This window comes from Centropristis striata, chromosome 13 (assembly GCF_030273125.1).
Source record: "Centropristis striata isolate RG_2023a ecotype Rhode Island chromosome 13, C.striata_1.0, whole genome shotgun sequence".
Classification (NCBI taxonomy): Eukaryota; Metazoa; Chordata; class Actinopteri; order Perciformes; family Serranidae; genus Centropristis; species Centropristis striata.
Window position 1 is genome coordinate 36,704,155 of NC_081529.1, and position 21,849 is coordinate 36,726,003.

Here is a 21,849-nt window from a genome sequence, read left to right on the forward strand (position 1 = left end):
AAAGAGACATAAAATTCCTCAAAAATACCAAAAAAAGGACGTAAAGTGACTAAAAAAAAGGACACAAAATGACCAAAAGAGTTAGGCCTCCTCTTGCATGAATTACTGCATTAATATGACATGGACTTCAGAAAACACAGTGGAGCCAGAATCATCAAAATTACAAGAAAAAATGAACAAATCTACGGGAAAAAAAATCTCAAATTTACAAGACAAAACAATCACAAATTTAAGAGAAAAAATACAAAATAATGATAAAAAAAATTCTAAAATTTATGAGAAAAAAATACCAATTTATGATTTCAAAAATTATCTAAAAACGAATGAGAAAAATAAAAATTTACGGGAAAAAAATCTCAAATTTATGATTAAAAAAATTCAAATTTGCAAGAAAAAAAGACAAATCTCAGAAAAAAATCACAAATATAAGAGAAAAAATCTCAAAAATATTCCTTTTTTAAAATTGATCTTATGTAATATTCCATATAATTCTTATATCATTTTCTGAGACACTGAGTTTAGTGTTTTCATTATCTCTAAGCCAGAATCATCAAAATTAGAAGAAAAACAGGCTTGAAATATTTCACTCTATGTGTAATGAATCTATATAATGTTTGAGTTTCACTTTCTGAAATAACCGAAATAACTGAAATAATATTCAAATTTTTTGAGATGAACCTGTAAATGTCATAGTGTGATGTTCAGTCTTGGTGGTTTTGATGACTGAAGCCAAAGCTAATGCTAGAGGTTGCACAACACCCACCGGCAACAGTTGCCTTGTTTTTATGAAACATTCACCACATTATATCTGTAACCATGATGTCACTGTATGTGAAATAAAACCAACCATCGTCCTGTTCATGTGTCAACCTCCGACATTAAGATACTCAGGAGTCCATCAAATTTGTTTCTTTTTACTTTTTTTTGTCTTTTGGAATTTTAATAAAATTCTTGAAATCATCGAACCGGCTCGCCTTGTTAGTGACCTGTCAATCAAAGGTAGCCCCGCCCCCAAATCATACCATTCTTTATCTTCTATTTTCCTCTAAATGGGGCCATTATTTACACTATTAACATCAGATTGTCTTGAAGAAGATTTTTTACTAGTGATCATAGTGTTGTCCTGAAAAACTTTTCTGAGGAAATAAATCAAGGGACAAGTTTTTGGTAATTTTGTGTTTTTTTTAATAATTTTGTCTTTAAAAAAAATATATTGTGTGTCTTTTTTTTGTAATTGTCTTTTTTTTTGGTCATTTAGTTTGTTTTAAGTAATTTAGTTGTTTTTTTCCGTCATTTTGTGTCTTTTTTTGTTCATTTTGTGTCTTTTTTGGGTAATTTTGTCTTTTTGTAAAAAACATTTCTGAGGTAATAAATCAGGTGACAAGTTTTTGGTAATTGTGTTTTTTTAATAATTTTGTCCTTTTCAAAAAATAATTGTCTTTTTTGGTAATTCTGTGTCTTTTTTGGTCATTTAGTTTGTATTAGTAATTTAGTTGTTTCCTTCCGTAATTTTGTGTCTTTTTTGGGTCATTTTGTGTCTTTCAAATAATTGTGTGTCTTTAGTAATTTTGTGTATTTTTTGGTCATTTTGTTTGTTTTTGAAGTAATTTAGTTGTTTTTTTCCATCATTTTGTGTCTTTTTAAAAATAATTGTGTCTTTTGGCCATTTTTTGTCTTTATTTTAAATAATTGTGTGTCGTTTTTGGTCATTTTGTGTCTTATTTTAAGTAATTTAGTGTCTTTTTTCTGTCCTTGTGATGCTGCCTCCAGCGGCCCCCAGGTAATTTGAGTTGTAGACTCCTGATCTGACCCATTTGTCTGGCCAGTTAAAAAACTTTAAAGCAGTTTTTCTCAGTTTTACTCTTTGTGTAGTTACTGCAGTTAATAATAATAATAAAGTTAGACTCTGTAGGGCAGTGTAGATAACGTGTATGTCGCCATGGTTACCATGCACAATAAAAATGCATCAATAAAAAACAGCCGAGAGACAATGATTGATACAAAAACTTTATTCTCACAATATCAAAATTGAGAGACCTACAGAGGTTTGTAGATTAAAAGGAATTAAGAGAGAAAACAATGTAAATATGGAGAGTGGTGGTGTGTTTTCCTCTGACGGTGTTAAATACCCACACACACAAACACAGGAGCAGAAAGGAGGTGAAGGAATACGTCATTTTGCATTTAATAATCCTGGCAGCAACAATTATACAAAAATCAAAAAAAAAAAAACAACACAAAGAACTTATGCACTGAAGGAATTTCTTGAATGATAAAACTGTTAAACTTCCAACATCTGCATATTAAAAAAGAGGGAAAAAGACACACTGGACTCCTTCCAGAGACTCTAAAACTAAACAGGGACAGTGTTCGTCATGGAAAAAGTACTAAGAGTGTTGAAGTGTGGCATGTAGAGAAAGAGAGAGAGATGAAGAGCAGGAGGAGGAGGAGGAGGAGTGGCCAGAGTCCTCCTCGCCCCCCGACACCTTCACAGTGAGTGTCAGCCTCCTGCAGGAGGAAACATCCAGCTGTTGACTCTCTGGGCTCTCACTTCGTCACCATGAAGATCTGCTGCTGTGAAGTGGAGCCAGAGACCCGACGCTCTGGTCCGGCTCCTCACAGGAAGTAGTCTGCTACCGGCTTCTTGGAGGGGATGCCTCGGGTCTCCTGCGGCGCCGCCTCGAAGATGATGAACTCCCGCTGTAGATGTTCATCCAGCTCCAAGATGGCCGCCACGTTCCCACATCTGACGGTCCAGAGAGAGACGGAGAAGATGGTTAATAAGTTTACATGCTACAGGAAATATGAGGTTTTCTATATCCGTGTATATATTTAGGCTGAGTATCGATACACGATATATATCCTGATATTTTTTATCACAAAGTGAGAGAAAATGTTCAGTCAAAGTCAAGGCAGCATTAATGGAGCCGCAATATTACAATTCACCATGGCAACAGCTAAAACAAATGGTTGAATCACCACAGAATTTACAATTAGACTGTCAAAATAAGATGCAAAAAAAAACAAACAATACAATAACCTTTATTCTCTGTTACAATAATTAATTAAAATGTGCAATGATTAAGATCAGTGTATATGATGGAAAAGAGGCATTAGAATCTGTGAGAGGTAGCAGTAGTTGGTGACTAGACTGACCTGTAGCAGTAGTTGGTGACTAGACTGACCTGTAGCAGTAGTGGGTGACTAGACTGACCTGTAGCAGTAGTTGGTGACTAGACTGACCTGTAGCAGTAGTTGGTGACTAGACTGACCTGTAGCAGTAGTGGGTGACTAGACTGACCTGTAGCAGTAGTTGGTGACTAGACTGACCTGTAGCAGTAGTTGGTGACTAGACTGACCTGTAGCAGTAGTTGGTGACTAGACTGACCTGTAGCAGTAGTTGGTGACTAGACTGACCTGTAGCAGTAGTTGGTGACTAGACTGACCTGTAGCAGTAGTGGGTGACTAGACTGACCTGTAGCAGTAGTGGGGGACTAGACTGACCTGTAGCAGTAGTTGGTGACTAGACTGACCTGTAGCAGTAGTTGGTGACTAGACTGACCTGTAGCAGTAGTTGGGTGACTAGACTGACCTGTAGCAGTAGTTGGTGACTAGACTGACCTGTAGCAGTAGTTGGGTGACTAGACTGACCTGTAGCAGTAGTGGGTGACTAGACTGACCTGTAGCAGTAGTTGGGTGACTAGACTGACCTGTAGCAGTAGTTGGGTGACTAGACTGACCTGTAGCAGTAGTTGGTGACTAGACTGACCTGTAGCAGTAGTTGGGTGACTAGACTGACCTGTAGCAGTAGTTGGGTGACTAGACTGACCTGTAGCAGTAGTGGGGGACTAGACTGACCTGTAGCAGTAGTGGGTGACTAGACTGACCTGTAGCAGTAGTTGGTGACTAGACTGACCTGTAGCAGTAGTGGGGGACTAGACTGACCTGTAGCAGTAGTTGGTGACTAGACTGACCTGTAGCAGTAGTGGGTGACTAGACTGACCTGTAGCAGTAGTTGGTGACTAGACTGACCTGTAGCAGTAGTTGGGTGACTAGACTGACCTGTAGCAGTAGTGGGTGACTAGACTGACCTGTAGCAGTAGTTGGTGACTAGACTGACCTGTAGCAGTAGTGGGTGACTAGACTGACCTGTAGCAGTAGTTGGGTGACTAGACTGACCTGTAGCAGTAGTTGGTGACTAGACTGACCTGTAGCAGTAGTGGGTGACTAGACTGACCTGTAGCAGTAGTGGGTGACTAGACTGACCTGTAGCAGTAGTTGGTGACTAGACTGACCTGTAGCAGTAGTTGGTGACTAGACTGACCTGTAGCAGTAGTTGGTGACTAGACTGACCTGTAGCAGTAGTGGGTGACTAGACTGACCTGTAGCAGTAGTTGGTGACTAGACTGACCTGTAGCAGTAGTGGGTGACTAGACTGACCTGTAGCAGTAGTGGGTGACTAGACTGACCTGTAGCAGTAGTTGGTGACTAGACTGACCTGTAGCAGTAGTTGGGTGACTAGACTGACCTGTAGCAGTAGTGGGTGACTAGACTGACCTGTAGCAGTAGTTGGTGACTAGACTGACCTGTAGCAGTAGTGGGTGACTAGACTGACCTGTAGCAGTAGTTGGGTGACTAGACTGACCTGTAGCAGTAGTTGGGTGTGACTAGACTGACCTGTAGCAGTAGTTGGTGACTAGACTGACCTGTAGCAGTAGTTGGTGACTAGACTGACCTGTAGCAGTAGTTGGTGACTAGACTGACCTGTAGCAGTAGTTGGGTGACTAGACTGACCTGTAGCAGTAGTGGGTGACTAGACTGACCTGTAGCAGTAGTGGGTGACTAGACTGACCTGTAGCAGTAGTGGGTGACTAGACTGACCTGTAGCAGTAGTGGGTGACTAGACTGACCTGTAGCAGTAGTGGGTGACTAGACTGACCTGTAGCAGTAGTTGGGTGACTAGACTGACCTGTAGCAGTAGTGGGTGACTAGACTGACCTGTAGCAGTAGTGGGTGACTAGACTGACCTGTAGCAGTAGTTGGTGACTAGACTGACCTGTAGCAGTAGTTGGTGACTAGACTGACCTGTAGCAGTAGTTGGTGACTAGACTGACCTGTAGCAGTAGTTGGGTGACTAGACTGACCTGTAGCAGTAGTGGGGGACTAGACTGACCTGTAGCAGTAGTTGGTGACAAGACTGACCTGTAGCAGTAGTTGGTGACTAGACTGACCTGTAGCAGTAGTGGGGGACTAGACTGACCTGTAGCAGTAGTGGGGGACTAGACTGACCTGTAGCAGTAGTGGGTGACTAGACTGACCTGTAGCAGTAGTTGGGTGACTAGACTGACCTGTAGCAGTAGTTGGTGACTAGACTGACCTGTAGCAGTAGTTGGTGACTAGACTGACCTGTAGCAGTAGTTGGTGACTAGACTGACCTGTAGCAGTAGTTGGTGACTAGACTGACCTGTAGCAGTAGTGGGTGACTAGACTGACCTGTAGCAGTAGTTGGTGTGACTAGACTGACCTGTAGCAGTAGTTGGTGTGACTAGACTGACCTGTAGCAGTAGTTGGGTGTGACTAGACTGACCTGTAGCAGTAGTTGGTGACTAGACTGACCTGTAGCAGTAGTTGGTGACTAGACTGACCTGTAGCAGTAGTGGGTGACTAGACTGACCTGTAGCAGTAGTGGGTGACTAGACTGACCTGTAGCAGTAGTGGGTGACTAGACTGACCTGTAGCAGTAGTGGGTGACTAGACTGACCTGTAGCAGTAGTGGGTGACTAGACTGACCTGTAGCAGTAGTTGGGTGACTAGACTGACCTGTAGCAGTAGTGGGTGACTAGACTGACCTGTAGCAGTAGTGGGTGACTAGACTGACCTGTAGCAGTAGTTGGTGACTAGACTGACCTGTAGCAGTAGTTGGTGACTAGACTGACCTGTAGCAGTAGTTGGTGACTAGACTGACCTGTAGCAGTAGTTGGGTGACTAGACTGACCTGTAGCAGTAGTGGGGGACTAGACTGACCTGTAGCAGTAGTTGGTGACAAGACTGACCTGTAGCAGTAGTTGGTGACTAGACTGACCTGTAGCAGTAGTGGGGGACTAGACTGACCTGTAGCAGTAGTGGGGGACTAGACTGACCTGTAGCAGTAGTGGGTGACTAGACTGACCTGTAGCAGTAGTTGGGTGACTAGACTGACCTGTAGCAGTAGTTGGTGACTAGACTGACCTGTAGCAGTAGTTGGTGACTAGACTGACCTGTAGCAGTAGTTGGTGACTAGACTGACCTGTAGCAGTAGTTGGTGACTAGACTGACCTGTAGCAGTAGTGGGTGACTAGACTGACCTGTAGCAGTAGTTGGTGTGACTAGACTGACCTGTAGCAGTAGTTGGTGTGACTAGACTGACCTGTAGCAGTAGTTGGGTGACTAGACTGACCTGTAGCAGTAGTGGGTGACTAGACTGACCTGTAGCAGTAGTTGGTGACTAGACTGACCTGTAGCAGTAGTGGGTGACTAGACTGACCTGTAGCAGTAGTTGGTGACTAGACTGACCTGTAGCAGTAGTGGGTGACTAGACTGACCTGTAGCAGTAGTTGGTGACTAGACTGACCTGTAGCAGTAGTGGGTGACTAGACTGACCTGTAGCAGTAGTTGGTGACTAGACTGACCTGTAGCAGTAGTGGGTGACTAGACTGACCTGTAGCAGTAGTTGGTGACTAGACTGACCTGTAGCAGTAGTGGGTGACTAGACTGACCTGTAGCAGTAGTGGGTGACTAGACTGACCTGTAGCAGTAGTGGGTGACTAGACTGACCTGTAGCAGTAGTGGGTGACTAGACTGACCTGTAGCAGTAGTGGGTGACTAGACTGACCTGTAGCAGTAGTTGGTGACTAGACTGACCTGTAGCAGTAGTTGGGTGACTAGACTGACCTGTAGCAGTAGTGGGTGACTAGACTGACCTGTAGCAGTAGTGGGTGACTAGACTGACCTGTAGCAGTAGTGGGTGACTAGACTGACCTGTAGCAGTAGTTGGGTGGTGACTAGACTGACCTGTAGCAGTAGTTGGTGACTAGACTGACCTGTAGCAGTAGTTGGTGACTAGACTGACCTGTAGCAGTAGTTGGGTGGTGACTAGACTGACCTGTAGCAGTAGTTGGTGACTAGACTGACCTGTAGCAGTAGTGGGTGACTAGACTGACCTGTAGCAGTAGTGGGTGACTAGACTGACCTGTAGCAGTAGTTGGGTGCGGACCAGACGGTGAGCACGGTCTCGTTGAAGTGCCACTTGTATCCCTCCATGACCAGCTGGTGAGCTCTACAGATCATGTGGATGTCGTTGGCGGCGTTGAACTGAGCCACGACATCACTACCAAACAGGTAGCCGGCTCCCCGGGGACTCACCCCCCACCCCGTGGTGTCTGAGGAGACAATCACAGGTGAGTCAGGTTAGACACTGATGGAAACAACAGGCTTTAACCCTCGAGGCACCTTAGGGACCAATCACATACATTCAGCTAATTTCATGTTTTTGATTCTCAATATATCGGTCAGTTTAAAGGAACACTCCACTGTTTTTTCATATTAAAACATGTTATTCGGTCAAGTAAGACGAGTTGATACAGACCTCTTGCGTCTCAATGCGTGCACTCAATCGCCCTGGCGCGCGGCGCCACTTGGCTAGCACTTAGCTTAGCCCAGTTCATTCATTAGGATCCAAACAGATGGACAGTTAGAAGCGACCAAACTCCTCCACGTTTTCCCTATTTAAATACAGCTACACAAGTAGTTAAACGACCAAGTATGGCCACACAAAATAAAACGTGGCGCTTTTCTAAGCGGATAAAAAGGAGAACTATAATGTATGGCAGAATAGCACTTGGGAGCACTTCGACTCGGCGCAGTAATATCATCACTCCTGAGGGGAGAAGATTTTTCAGGAGTGATGGTATTACTGCGCTGTCCATCTGTTTGGATCCTAATGAATGAACTGGGCTAAGCTAAGTGCTAGCCAAGTGGCGCCGCGCGCCAGGGCGATTGAGTGCACGCATTGAGACGCAAGAGGTCTGTATCAACTCGTCTTACTTGACCGAATAACATGTTTTAATATGAAAAAACGGTGGAGTGTTCCTTTAACCCATTTAGTCCTAAAACGGCTGTAAAACCTCTGGTTGGTGATTTTGAAATCAGCCCCTAAAACCTGAAGTTTCTCTGTAAATTCAACAGAAGTGTCAACTCTTCCTACTAAATAATAAACAGATAGAAATGAAATTCAAAGAGTATTTTAGAGCTTATAGCTGTTATATCTGAGCTCCCTCCGCTATAGTCGTCTTCACCATGACTTATAAGGTCTGGAAAAGTCCCATGATGCATTGTGACACTCCCACATGTATTCTGATGCATTTCATTGGCCAAGAGACCGAAAATAGGTGGAAAAAACCTACAAATACTACAAAACGACATATCCGATTCCCCTGCTTTAATGGTAGAATAACACAACAGCGCCCCAACAGGTTTTAATGGTAGAAATGCCGTAATGCTTTCCCGCCTTAAATGGGTTAAAGGCTAATTGTATGAAACTTGGCCAGGATTTGTTTTTTTATTATAATTTTAAAAAAACTAAAATTCCTCTTTTGCAAGGTGTATAGAATAGGAGATACACATAACACTCACACTTTGACCCTTAAGGCCTGTTTTGGTCCCATTGACTCCCATTATAAACACATATTTTTGATACACTGTAATCCTTAATATATATACATGATATAATGCTTTTCCCATGAATGCCTAATAAATCTAAGCCCCTCCCTTCAAAATACATGGACAATAGGTTTTAGGTGTGATGACCCCCTCCAACCACCAGGGGCAGCAGAGATAAATCACACACAGTTTCAATGGTTCTCTTAAAAACTAAAATGTTCTTGGTGTGTTGGGATTCATATAGAGGAGTTATCAATTATTGACCTAGCCAAGGCTGTAATAATCTCACCCCAAATATTCCACTTTATTCCACCTTATTTTTGAAAACATTGCATATTTTGTGTTTTTGCCCTTCAGAAAATCAGGGGTTCTTATGAAAAATAAAAACATTTTTATATCCATGTTAGGTCAGAAGCTGCTAAAAGGTTTGATGTGGTGAAAGTGAAAAAAAATATTTATATGTCACATTTTTATGCCATTTAGGGACCTTAAGGTGTAAAGTGTGAGGTGATTTCAAAGAGGCCTCGAGGGTTAAAGGTCAACAGAACGCTCTGATACCTTCAGGGTCTGACCACAGCAGGTCACACATGGGGCCGTCATGAGGAACTTCCTGTTTCCTGTCGATGGTCCTGATCTGGTCCAGAGTCTGGATGGAGGGCGACAAGCCGCCGTGCACACAGAAGATCTGGAGGAGCAAACAGAGACGTTACTCAACCAGCTAGTACACTGTAAAAAAACTGTTGTTTTTATGGTAAAAACCAGCAGAACTTTACCGTAATAAATACGGTGCACCTTTTTCTAATATTACGGTAAAATGATATTAGCACTGTCGATTTCATGTTTAAGATTGACATTTTATTCCATATTTTAGCGTGAAAAATAATGTTTTTCCATCAAAAGAAACGCTGTTCTGCTATATAACTGACAAGAAAATACTTTATAAATGCTGCATAAATTAAAGATTTTACCATTAAATATTACAGTACATTTCTGTTAGAGATATGGTGTTTAGTACATTTAACAGTGATTATACCCCCCCCCCCCACACACACACACTACAGTATATTACCAGTGTATTTCATAGTGGAGTAATGTTTTTTTTTCAAAAACACTAAAAAAATCCTGTTTTGTCTGACATAAACATTTAGAGTGTTTCATTGTTGCTGAAACTGAATTAACTCATTTATCATTTTACGTCTTTTACTGTCGTGGTTCAGCAGTTTTTCCACTGTAAAATCTACAGACATTTTTTACAGTGTAAAAACCAGATCAAACAGTAAATCTAAAGGTCTAAAACCAGATCAAACAGTAAATCTAAAGGTCTAAAACCAGATCAAACAGTAAATCTAAAGGTCTAAAACCAGATCAAACAGTAAATCTAAAGGTCTAAAAACCAGATCAAACAGTAAATCTAAAGGTCTAAAACCAGATCAAACAGTAAATCTAAAGGTCTAAAACCAGATCAAACAGTAAATCTAAAGGTCTAAAACCAGATCAAAGAGTAAATCTAAAGGTCTAAAACCAGATCAAACAGTAAATCTAAAGGTCTAAAACCAGATCAAACAGTAAATCTAAAGGTCTAAAACCAGATCAAACAGTAAATCTAAAGGTCTAAAACCAGATCAAACAGTAAATCTAAAGGTCTAAAACCAGATCAAACAGTAAATCTAAAGGTCTAAAACCAGATCAAACAGTAAATCTAAAGGTCTAAAACCAGATCAAACAGTAAATCTAAAGGTCTAAAACCAGATCAAACAGTAAATCTAAAGGTCTAAAACCAGATCAAACAGTAAATCTAAAGGTCTAAAACCAGATCAAACAGTAAATCTAAAGGTCTAAAACCAGATCAAACAGTAAATCTGAGGGAAATGATCTTGCTGCATGGACAGATAATTTACCTTGACAAGATTTATTAAATTAAGATTTTTAAATCTAGAAATAAGCATGTTGAACACTTAGAATAAGTTAATAATTAACTCCTACTCTACCCCCCTATGGAGAGGCTAGAGTGGAGAGGACGTCCCATCTTGGTTTAGCAGTTTTTCATTGTAAAATCTACAGACATTTTTTACAGTGTACTACCAGCTAGAGTAGCAACACCTCCACACAAACATTAGAATCTCTGTGAATTAAGTGTTTTAAATTAAATAAAATGTAAAAGAAAACACTGGATAATGTGTCTTACCTTCCCATCAATGATAGCAGAGAGAGACAGGTAGTCAAAGATCTCGGTGCAGTACCTCCAGACTGTGACTGAACCGTATTTGCGGAGACATTCGTCGTAGAAGCCGTAAACCTGCGTGATCTGACGGGACTCGTGGTTCCCCCGGATCAACGTTATCCTGTCTGGATAACGCACCTGAGGAGCAGAGAGATGAAGACCAGAGGGACTTTATCAGCCTTCTGTGTGTCCTTCAAGCTTCAGTAATAAAGGGATTGGTCTCTTGGTACCTTAAGAGCTAGCAGAAGGAGGAAGGTCTCCACACTGTAGAAGCCTCGGTCCACAAAGTCTCCCATGAAGAGATAATTTGTCTCTGGGACGTCACCACCAACCTGGAGAATTAAAATAAGACGTTAACAGTCACATACTCTATCTAAGTTTTTATGTTCTATATCTTTGCAATAAATACATTTCATCATTCAGTATTGCAGGTTTTCCTCAAATAACTTGTTTTTGATCATCATACATCCTAATTTTTAGTTTTCTTTTCTTACTTTTTGAATAAAACCATTTTTTTTATCACTACTCTTCTAATGCACGAGGTGATTTCTGACCCATGTTGGTCATTAGAAGGTGTTTATATGTTGTCACCAATTTAAAACCTGACAAAGAAGACACAAATATTAACTCTCCTAGTTTGTTAAATTGGTGTTTTTTCCAATGTAAATTATTATTTGGTGCCTCTAATTGGTCTCAGATGTTAAAATAAGTGATTTTCCAATGTAACCTGGTGGTTCTAACAACTCTTTTAACCCTCTGGAGTCTCCAAAAGCTCCAAATCATGACTTCTTCATCACATCCAGACTAGAAAACAAAGCAGCGTGATTCTTTATTGAGCATGATAGTGTTTTGATAATAAAAAAAAAAGATTTTATGTTGGACTAAAGGACTAAAAAAAGACACAAAATGACTAAAAAAAAAGACACAAAATGACTAAAAAAAGACACAAAATGACTAAAAAAAAAGACACAAAATGACTAAAAAAAGACACAAAATGACTAAAAAAAAAGACACAAAATGACTAAAAAAAAGACACAAAATGGCAAAAAAAAGACACTGACTAAAAAAAAAAGACACAAAATGACTAAAAAAAAAAGACAAAATGGCAAAAAAAAGACAATGACTAAAAAAAAGACACAAAATGGCAAAAAAAGACACAAAATGACTAAAAAGACACAAAATGGCAAAAAAAAGACACAAAATGACTAAAAAAAGACATAAATGACCAAAAAAGACACAAAATGACTTACAAAGACATGAAAAGGATTCAAAAATGGACAAAATAGCCCTATCAGAGTCCATATAGTTAAAGTTAAACCTTCAAAATAAGACAAACATAGTTACACATATACTCACATTGTTCATTCAGTGAATCACTTTTTGTATCACTACTCTTCTAATGAACAAGGTCATTTTAGACCCATGTGTGTAAACTTGATGTAATAATACAAAAACTATTTTACTTCATAAAGTATGAAAGGAAATAAGGATATAATGATGTGTGAATCTCCTCCCACTTTGTTCTGCGACACCAGACTGCACTATGATCGGGAACAAATATCACTTTGATTTCCCTACGGTGAAAAGCCGGCACAGATCTTTCCAGCAAGAAAGCGGGACGGCACTATGAAAGGACCTACAGACTATGTACCGTATTTTCCGGACTATAAGTTGCACCAGCCATAAAATGCATAATAAAGAAGGAAAAAACATATATAAGTCGCACTGGAGTATAAGTCGCATTTTTGGGGGAAATTTATTTGATAAAATCCAACACCAAGAACAGACATGTCATCTTGAAAGGCAATTTAAAATAGAATAGAGGCAACAACAGGCTGAATAATTGTACGGTATGCTTACGTTACATGACACAACTGAGAACGTGCCTGGTATGTTAACATAACATATTAAGAGTTATTCAGATAACTATAGCATAAATAACATGCTAAGAAGTTTACCAAACCATCCGTGTCACTCCAAATAACTAAAATCCAATGAAATCTTCATCCTCGGTGTCACTTTTAAACAACTCCACTAACTCCGGAGGTAGAAGATGCGGCGCTTCTTCTTCTACGTCGCTTATGTCAGACTCATCCTCATACTCGGCCTAGAGCGCCCTCTGGCGGTTTAGTGTGAAAATAACATGTGAAATGATATACCGGTAATAATGTGTTAATAATTTCACACATAAGTCGCTCCAGAGTATAAGTCGCACCCCCGGCCAAACTATGAAAAAAACTGAGACTTATAGTCCGGAAAATACGGTAAGTAGTGGTCAGTGTGTAAGAGAAGAGAAAAGAAACTTACTCTAAAGAGCTCCTTCAAGTCATAGAACTGACCATGTATATCACCACACACCTATGATGAAACACAACAACATTATTAGCACATTAATATACTCTGAGTCTAATTGTAAGGAGCCAAAGGAAACTGGTTCTTACTGTGACAGGAGAGTCCACTCTCTGGACGTTGCTTTCTTCAACCAGAATCTCTCTGAATAGAAATACAGAAATATCATTAGTCAACTTCCTCATTTTAAACATTTTCACAAGAAAAAATATAAACAACCAATCAAATACATCAACAGGTTTGTGGGTGATTCTCATGAAGATTATAAGGACATACTTTATTAAACTAAATATATTTCACCTTTATATGAATTAACAATAAAGCCATAATGACGCACAATTCATTGTTTGATGTTAAAATAATATTTTCTATATATTTAAACATATTTTAGATTCACAAACTCATGGTTTCCCCCACACTTATATACAATAAATATTTAATACACTTTATAAAAATAAATAATTTGTTTAAAAATGTATAATTTAACAGAATATAATCAAACATAATGGTTTTAAACAATGTATGAAGAACAAAATCTGAAGGAAAATTGATGAGAAAAAGTGGTTAAATGTTACGGTAATTATAGAATTATTTGAATTAAAATATGTGTGAATTTTAATAAAATACATGTTGGTGATATCAGCTACCCTTGAGCATATTTAAGTGCTTGTTACGTAATGAATGTTGGTCACAGTGTTTCTAAAAATGTCAGAAAATACCTTAAAATGATTTAAATAGAATATAATTCATATTAAACAGTGACTTTAGATTGTTTATGTTATAAAGGGTCAAAGACAATATGGATTCATGCTCTTCGATTGTTGCTATAATCTGCACCATGTTCATGAGAATCACCCATGTAAAGCATCCCTCTTTCAGTATAAACTAGGGGTCTCAAACTCTAATTACCTGGAGCCCCTGGAGGCAGTATCAAAATGACCAAAAAAAGAAACACAAAATTAATTTTAAAAAATCCCCAAAATACAGAAAAAAGCTAAATTACTTAAAAAATACACAAAATTACTAAAAAAGACACAAAATTACAAAAAAAGACAAAATACAGAAAAAAACTAAATTACTTAAAAAAGAACCAAAATGACCAAAAAAAGACACAAATTGATTAAGAAAAAGACACAAATTGATAATAAAAAGACAAAAATTGATAAGACACAAAATTATTAAAAAAAGACAAAATTACAAAAAAAGACAAATTGACTGAAAAAACACTAATTTACTTTAAAAAAGAAACAAAATTATTAAAAAAAAAGACAAATTTACAAAAAGACAAAATCACAAAAAAAAGACACAAAATGACTGAAAAAACTAATTTACTTAAAAAAGACACAAAAGTACCAAAAACAGTAATTAAAGGGACCTTCCACACACAACACGGTAAAGTGCCATTCATATAAAACTCACAAAAAACTTTCATTTTAAACTTTCATATCAAGGTGGGGGCCACAAAATATCGTCACGAGGGCCACGATTGGCCCGCGGGCCTGCAGTTTGAGCCCCCTGGTGTAAACAATGACTATGTAGTAAATATTTACTGGGTTACCTGGCTTTGGCACACAGGGCCTTGACTTCGTTTTCTTTAATGAGCTCACAGCGTCTGAGCTGCTCTATCTGTCGGTCCAGGTCACTGATGTCCCCCATTGTGACACACATAGGGAGAGCTGCTCACACACACACACACACACACACACACTCACTCACACACACACTCCGCCGCTCAAACACCGGCTCAGTCACAACAACACACTCCTGCCTGGAAACACACTTGGTCCGTCAGCCTCTTGATATGAAAACGTCCACAGTGACCAACTGGAATGAGAAAGACAAGAAATAACAGTTTATTGGTAATCAGCTTTACATTAGAGGACATCTCAAAGTGCTACAGGTTAAAAAAGAAACAAAATGACCAAAAAAGACACAAAATGATTCAAAAGGACAAAAAATTACCAAAAAACACACAAAATGACTGAAAAAACACTAATTTAATTAAAAACGAAACAAAATGACCAAAAAAAGACACAAAATGATTAAAAAAAGACAAAATTATTTTTAAAAAAGACAAAATTTAAAAAAATTCACAAAATCACCAAAAGAAGTAATCAAAGGGACCTTCCACACAAAAAAGAAAGTAGAGGTCGATCGATATTAATATCGGGCCGATATTTGCGTTTTTTATTTGTATCAGCATCGGCTGATACGTGCGTGTGTTTTCCGATCAACAAGGTTCGTACACTTTTTTTTAAGTGGTCAAATTCAAGCACTTTTCCAGGACATTTAAGGTCCATTTTCAAGCTTTTCCAGGACCAACAGCGGTTGTAAGCTGCATGTTTTAGATGAGTACTTACTAGGGTTGTCAAAAGTATCAATACTCACAAAACACACAAAACACTATCGATACTAAAACGTTGTATCCGGATATGATACTCATTTTCAAAAGTATCAATAACCCCCATGCACAGCATACAACCTCTAAATATTGTTCTAATTCTTATTGTTTATTGTATTTATTTATTGTTTGCACTACCTCAGACCTGAAGCTTGTTATCATAGTTGCAGTTTCTTTTTGCACAACTGTTTTTATTATAAATATTTAACCTGTGGTTCTGTTCATTTTTACATGTTGCATTTTTCTTGTTAATAAAAATATTTCTGTTAAATTTTGGGGTGTTTGTTTTTATCCTGGTGGTGTCGAAAACGGTATCGAGTATTGAATATTTTCCTGAGTATCGATATACAGTTGAACATTTTAGTATGGTGACAGCCCTAATTATTACATGCTAAAAGGGGTAATTTCACTCAACCATACCGGCAGCGATGGTTTTACACTTTTAACAACCAAAAGTACAGTTTGCTAATCTCAATATTCAATTTATTATTTTTTTCATTGAACATGTGATTATCTATGGTCAGATTGCAAGAGAAATACAGGAAGAATTTCAAGCACTTTATCCAAAATCCAAACACTTTTTAAACCTTGAAAATACAACATTAATATTTAAGCATTTCCAAGGATTTCAAGCATCCATATGAACCGTGAATCAATCAGCCCAGTTCACTGAGCTAACAGCAGGCGAGGCTCGGTGCAATATCTGCCGTTCTCTGGTGAGCTGCTGCAGAAACCAGAAAAAAAGAAAAACATCAAATATAAAAAGAGTCTGCATCTCTGTCTGTCTTTAAAAAGAGATGAAAACTAAAACTACTGTCCAGATACGTGGAGCTCAGCCTGGTGGCTGGGTTTGGTTTTATTGTACCAGAGTCTCATGTGTTTGTCATTGTGTTTAAACTTTAGATTTATGTACTTATTACTTTTGGGGTTAGGTATAGGAATCAGGTAGGAATAGGAATTATTATTTTCATAATATATTGTATTATTATTTTGATGTTCTGGCCCCCGTTTGATAACTTTCGGGGTTACCCTTTTTACAAGATCATGTTTTGATGTATATTATGATTTGAATTTTTAATTTGGATTTTAAAATGATTTGTAAACAAATAAATGAAATGAAAAATATGTGGATCATCTGAGGCGCCACCACCTCGAGGCCTAGAACAACATACACATCGTTTCTATCCAACTGTTAATATGTTTGGTTTGTTTTGTTAATAAATGTTTCTTTTTTGTTTAAATTGAGACTTGTGTAACATTTGTCAAAAAAAAAAAAATCGGCAGCACATATCAGGGATCGGTTAAGATTGATGACTAAATAATCAGCATCGGTCTTATCTGTCGACCACTAGTTAAAAACCTAACAGTCTAATTAAAAAAAGGAAAAACAGCTAAAAACAGAAGAAAAAGTATACATATATACATACACAAGCTAAAGAACATCTGAACGGGAGGAACCAAAGGAAAGTTTTTAGTCCTTTTTTAAAAGTTTCTATGGACTGTGGTGCCTTCAGGGACCAACGTTATATATGTTTAACTCTTTGATGCACAACATGGGTCTAAAGTGACCCCACTCAGTGTTTATTATCTAGATCAGGGATGGGCACCTTAAATGCTGCAGGGCCTCAGTTTATCATGTTCACTACCACAGGGCCACATATAGGAGCATCACTAACCAGATATGATGAAACTGACATTTAAATATGTTTACAGTGCAGTAACTTAACATATTTCATGCTCTAATGCATGTTTAACAGTATTAATAGGAATACAAAAGGTTTGAAGCAAATAAAAAATAACCACTTACTGTGATTTCTTTGTTTTCAGTGCAAGAACAGCAGACCAACATTAATTACAAGAATTTTTAATTTTGTGCATTTTTACACTGCACTTTTAAGATTTCATGCTCAAATGCACTTCAAGCGAGGGCCGTAGCGGCTAAATATGCTCAATTTAAAACAACTTCACCTAAAAGCAAATAACAGTGCTGCTTTATGATACCTTAAAAATAATACAATAAATTCAGAATATAAAAATGTAAAACTTTCATGAGCCCCCCTTAAAAGGTAAATAGGTAAAAATAATGCTTAAATATCAAATTAATAGTAAACAGGATTGAATGCACCACCTTGATCTTTATATGAACATATATATATATATATATATATATATATATATATATATATATATATGTTTAATAAGGTGAACCATGTTTGGTGTTTCCGTTTGTTAGCTTGATGTTGAGCTGCTAACTAGCGTTCAGAGAATAAGGATAATATATTCTGAACAACAGGAAACCTGATTTGTTGTTATTGTTTATTTATAAAGACTAGAAATAAACAAAACACCGGAGAAATGTGACGTTAACCGGTGAAGAATGTGAGGCCTAGAGTCAGCTAGGCTAGCATTAGCATGTTAGCTTACGTCACTGATAACCACGTCTGAGAACACATTTTTGAGATAAATTAACCAAAAGTTAGTTTGTTAATTACCCTGAATGTTGTCACTAATATTTACAAACTGATACTGAATAACCTCACAGCACATGTGTGATGAAATAAGGCTCGTATTAGCTGGAGAAATGCTAGATAGCTTCTAGTTAGCTGCTAAGCTAACGGCTAGCTGCTAAGCTAACGGCTAGCCGCTAAGCTAACGGCTAGCGGAACACTGGTGACGCGCTTCGAGGCTAATTTCTAGCTAGCGTTGCTAACACGTTTAAATGAGGACACAAAGCCGCTAAACTGGACAGAATGAGAGTGGAAGTAGTTACCGTCAGGTGAGAGATATCAGAGCCGTGGCAGAGACTCAGGTACGGGTCATTCCTCCGTCCACCGGCTCCTCTTCTCCCCGGTGAGTCCGGTCCGCCTCGGTGCTTCACTGCTCCGGTTGGTTCACTCACACCAAGGGCTACTTCCGGCGTCGGGAGCGCGCAAAGTTTCCAGTTCACGTCACGATGATATATACAGGTCAGGTACATCTCAATACATTAGAGCAAATTAAAAAAATAAAATAAAAATACTAATACAAATAAAAACACAAAACAAAACAAAAAGGTCAGGTACATCTCAATACATTAGAGCAAATTAAAAAATAAATAAATAAATAAAAAGGAATAAAAATAAAAACACAAAACAAAACAAAAAAGGTCAGGTACATCTCAACACATTAGAGCAAATAAAATAAAAAAAATAAAATAAAAAGGAATAAAAATAAAAACACAAAACAAAACAAAAAAGGTCAGGTACATCTCAACACATTAGAGCAAATAAAATTAAAAAAATAAAATAAAAAGGAATAAAAATAAAAACACAAAACAAAACAAAAAAGGTCAGGTACATTTCAATACATTAGAGCAAATAAAATAAAAAAAATAAAATAAAAAGGAATAAAAATAAAAACACAAAACAAAACAAAAAAGGTCAGGTACATCTCAACACATTAGAGCAAATAAAATAAAAAAAATAAAATAAAAAGGAATAAAAATAAAAACACAAAACAAAACAAAAAAGGTCAGGTACATCTCAACACATTAGAGCAAATTTAAAAAATAAAATAAAAATACTAATAAAAATAAAAACACAAAACAAAACAAAAAATAAAAAAAATATTACAGCAGCGGTTCTCAGTGGGGGTACGTGAGACTTACATTTAAAGAGTAGCATCCCTGCAAAAATAATTAAAAAATAATTATTTAATAAATCTTTTTGGAAAATATAAGTATATTAAAAGTTTGTATATAAGTATAAAAATAAGTTCTTAAAATGTTTTTTTTTTCACCTCACACTCCAACCCACCAATTAATTTGAAAGCCATAGATATACTTTTATATTATAGCAATAAAGATTCAACACTTAAATAATCTGATTATTCTAGTGGCGAAATTCCAGGGATTCCCAAAGTATGGTGCGTGGACCCCTGGGGGTGCGTGAGGTGCTGCTAGGGGGTGCGCGAGATGAAAAATGTAATGGTGGTCTGATAATGACACAATTACATTTTTTTCCCCCCTCACAATAAAGACGTGTTATTAATTAATTAATAAATACAGGCTATTCCATTTTGTGTCATTTTTTGTTCATTTTTGCATGTATTTTTTGGTTGTTTGGTAATTTTTACATGTATTTTTGGTCAATTTGTGTCTATTTTGATAATTTTGTGTCATCTTTGGTCATTTTTGCATCTGTTTTTGCTTGTTTTTGATCTTATAATGAAGCGTAGAAGAAGTTATCTTCTTGTTCTTGTATCATTTTTCCAGCCTGTGTTATGATGACGGGGTTGTGTTCACTCCACGCTCATTTAAATTTGCTGCAATTTTTGTTCAACGCAGCTCAAAATATTATAACATTTTCCCAACTGATCTGCTTTCTGCCTCTGATCCTGAGCCTGTCATCATCCTCCACCTTTAATATGGCTATAAAAACTCTTATTGCATTTTGGGTTTTTTGAAGGTGTGGGGGATTGGGGGGGGTCAACCCGGTTGGGACATAGAAGGGGGTGCACGGCTGAAAAACGTTTGGGAACCGCTGCATTAGAGCAAATAAAATAAAAAGGAATAAAAATAAAAACACAAAACAAAACAAAAAATAAAAAAAATATTACAGCAGCGGTTCTCAGTGGGGGTACGTGAGACTTACATTTAAAGATTAGCATCCCTGCAAAAATAATAAAAAAATAATTATTTAATAAATCTTTTTGGAAAATATAAGTATAAGTTCTTAAAATGTTTTTTTTCACCTCACACTCCAACCCACCAATTCATTTGAAAGCCATATATATACTTTTATATTATAGCAATAAAGACATGAAAATTCAACACTTAATTAATCTGATTATTCTAGTGGCGAAATTCCACATACACAAAGCCAAATTTTCCAAAGATCGACCTTTCTTTCCTGCTTTTGAAAGTGAATTCAATAACTACCTTGAATGTATGAAAACAATTGATAATAAGAAATGTATACATACTGTTAACATAATTCAAGAAATATTTGGAGAAATGTAATATAACATGCCTTTTTATGTTTTCCCTCCTTCCCTTTTAATGTAATTATTTTTATTATTCTGTTTAATTTACACCTGTACTGACTTATGCACTTTATTCACTTTGTCTCATATTTATTTATTTTCTCATTTTGTGATGCCAGACTTTGTTTGTTCTATCCGACATTAATGTTCTGACTGTAATTGGAGCTTCTCAATAAAGTTAATATATATATATATATATATATATATATATATACATTAGAGCAGTGGTTCTCAAATGGGGGTACGTGATATTTTAAAATGTACATTTAAAAGGTAGCATCCATGCAAAAATCCTTTAAAAATAATGATTTAATAAATCTTTTAGGAAAATATAAGGATAAGTTCATAAAATGATTTTTTTTTTATTCTTTTTTTTTTTTTTTTTTTAGCAATTTCTGCTTTTATTTAAAATTAAGTGAATTATTTCTTTTTGAGAACACATCTTTACTATGATCCCAAAAGACGACACAATATGTTGTTCATTATTTTGATGTGAACAAATCTTTATTTATAATTAAGTTATTTATTAATTTCTTCTTTTTTTTCTAAATAGTTCAAGAATAGTTCAATTTTCTTGATTATGTTGTGTCTCTTTTGGTAATTTTGTGTCTTTTTTGGTCAATTTACATCATTTTTTTTGTAATTTTATGTATTTCCTTGGTATTTTGTATCTCTTTTGGTCATTTTATGTACGGTATTTTCTTGGTAACAAAGGACGATAAATCCATTTACACCCAGTCATTTTATAGATTACAGGTACATCTCAAAAATGTAGAATGTGATGAAAAAGTTCTATATTTTTTGTCAATCATTTCAGAAAGTGAAACTCATACATTATATAGATTCATTACACATAGAGTGAAATATTTCAAGCCTGTTTTTCTTCTAATTTTGATGATTCTGGCTTAGAGAGAATGAAAACACAAAACTCAGTGTCTCAGAAAAATAGAATATTGTGAAGAAGTTTAATTTTTTTTTTTTTTGCATTTTTCTCATGAATCTTTCGATTTTTGTTATCATAAATTTGTATTTTTTGTCTTCAATTTTTGATTTTTTTTCTGGTAAATTTATGATTTTTTTCTGGTACATTTATGATTTTTTTCTCATAAATTTGTCATTTTTTTCCTTGTAAATTTGTCTTTTTCACGTCAATTTTTGA

General features: G+C 36.8%; 1 protein-coding gene across 1 annotated transcript; it reads right to left on the bottom strand.

The window, feature by feature from the left end:
• Positions 1 to 1,993: 1,993 nt before the first annotated feature.
• Positions 1,994 to 18,599, bottom strand: LOC131983710 (serine/threonine-protein phosphatase 4 catalytic subunit B). The gene is made up of 9 exons (XM_059348488.1): positions 18,439 to 18,599; positions 14,826 to 15,091; positions 13,360 to 13,411; positions 13,226 to 13,276; positions 11,149 to 11,250; positions 10,883 to 11,056; positions 9,256 to 9,382; positions 7,229 to 7,418; positions 1,994 to 2,746 (listed from the first exon to the last, which is right to left on the bottom strand). Exons 2-9 carry the CDS (start codon positions 14,933 to 14,935, stop codon positions 2,617 to 2,619), a joined length of 936 nt encoding a protein of 311 aa, XP_059204471.1. The 5' UTR covers positions 14,936 to 15,091; positions 18,439 to 18,599; the 3' UTR covers positions 1,994 to 2,616.
• Between the last annotated feature and the right edge of the window lie 3,250 nt (positions 18,600 to 21,849).

Bases quoted from the DNA above. Each gene is read 5' to 3' on its own strand.
- LOC131983710 (XM_059348488.1), bottom strand. From the start codon at position 14,935: ATGTGTGTCACAATGGGGGACATCAGTGACCTGGACCGACAGATAGAG. The intron at 11,251-13,225 runs GTAAGTTTCTTT...TTAATTCTCCAG, and splicing joins ACTTGAAGGAGCTCTTTAGA to GTTGGTGGTGACGTCCCAGA. The intron at 7,419-9,255 runs GTATCAGAGCGT...TTGTCTCCTCAG, and splicing joins GCTGTGGTCAGACCCTGAAG to ACACCACGGGGTGGGGGGTG.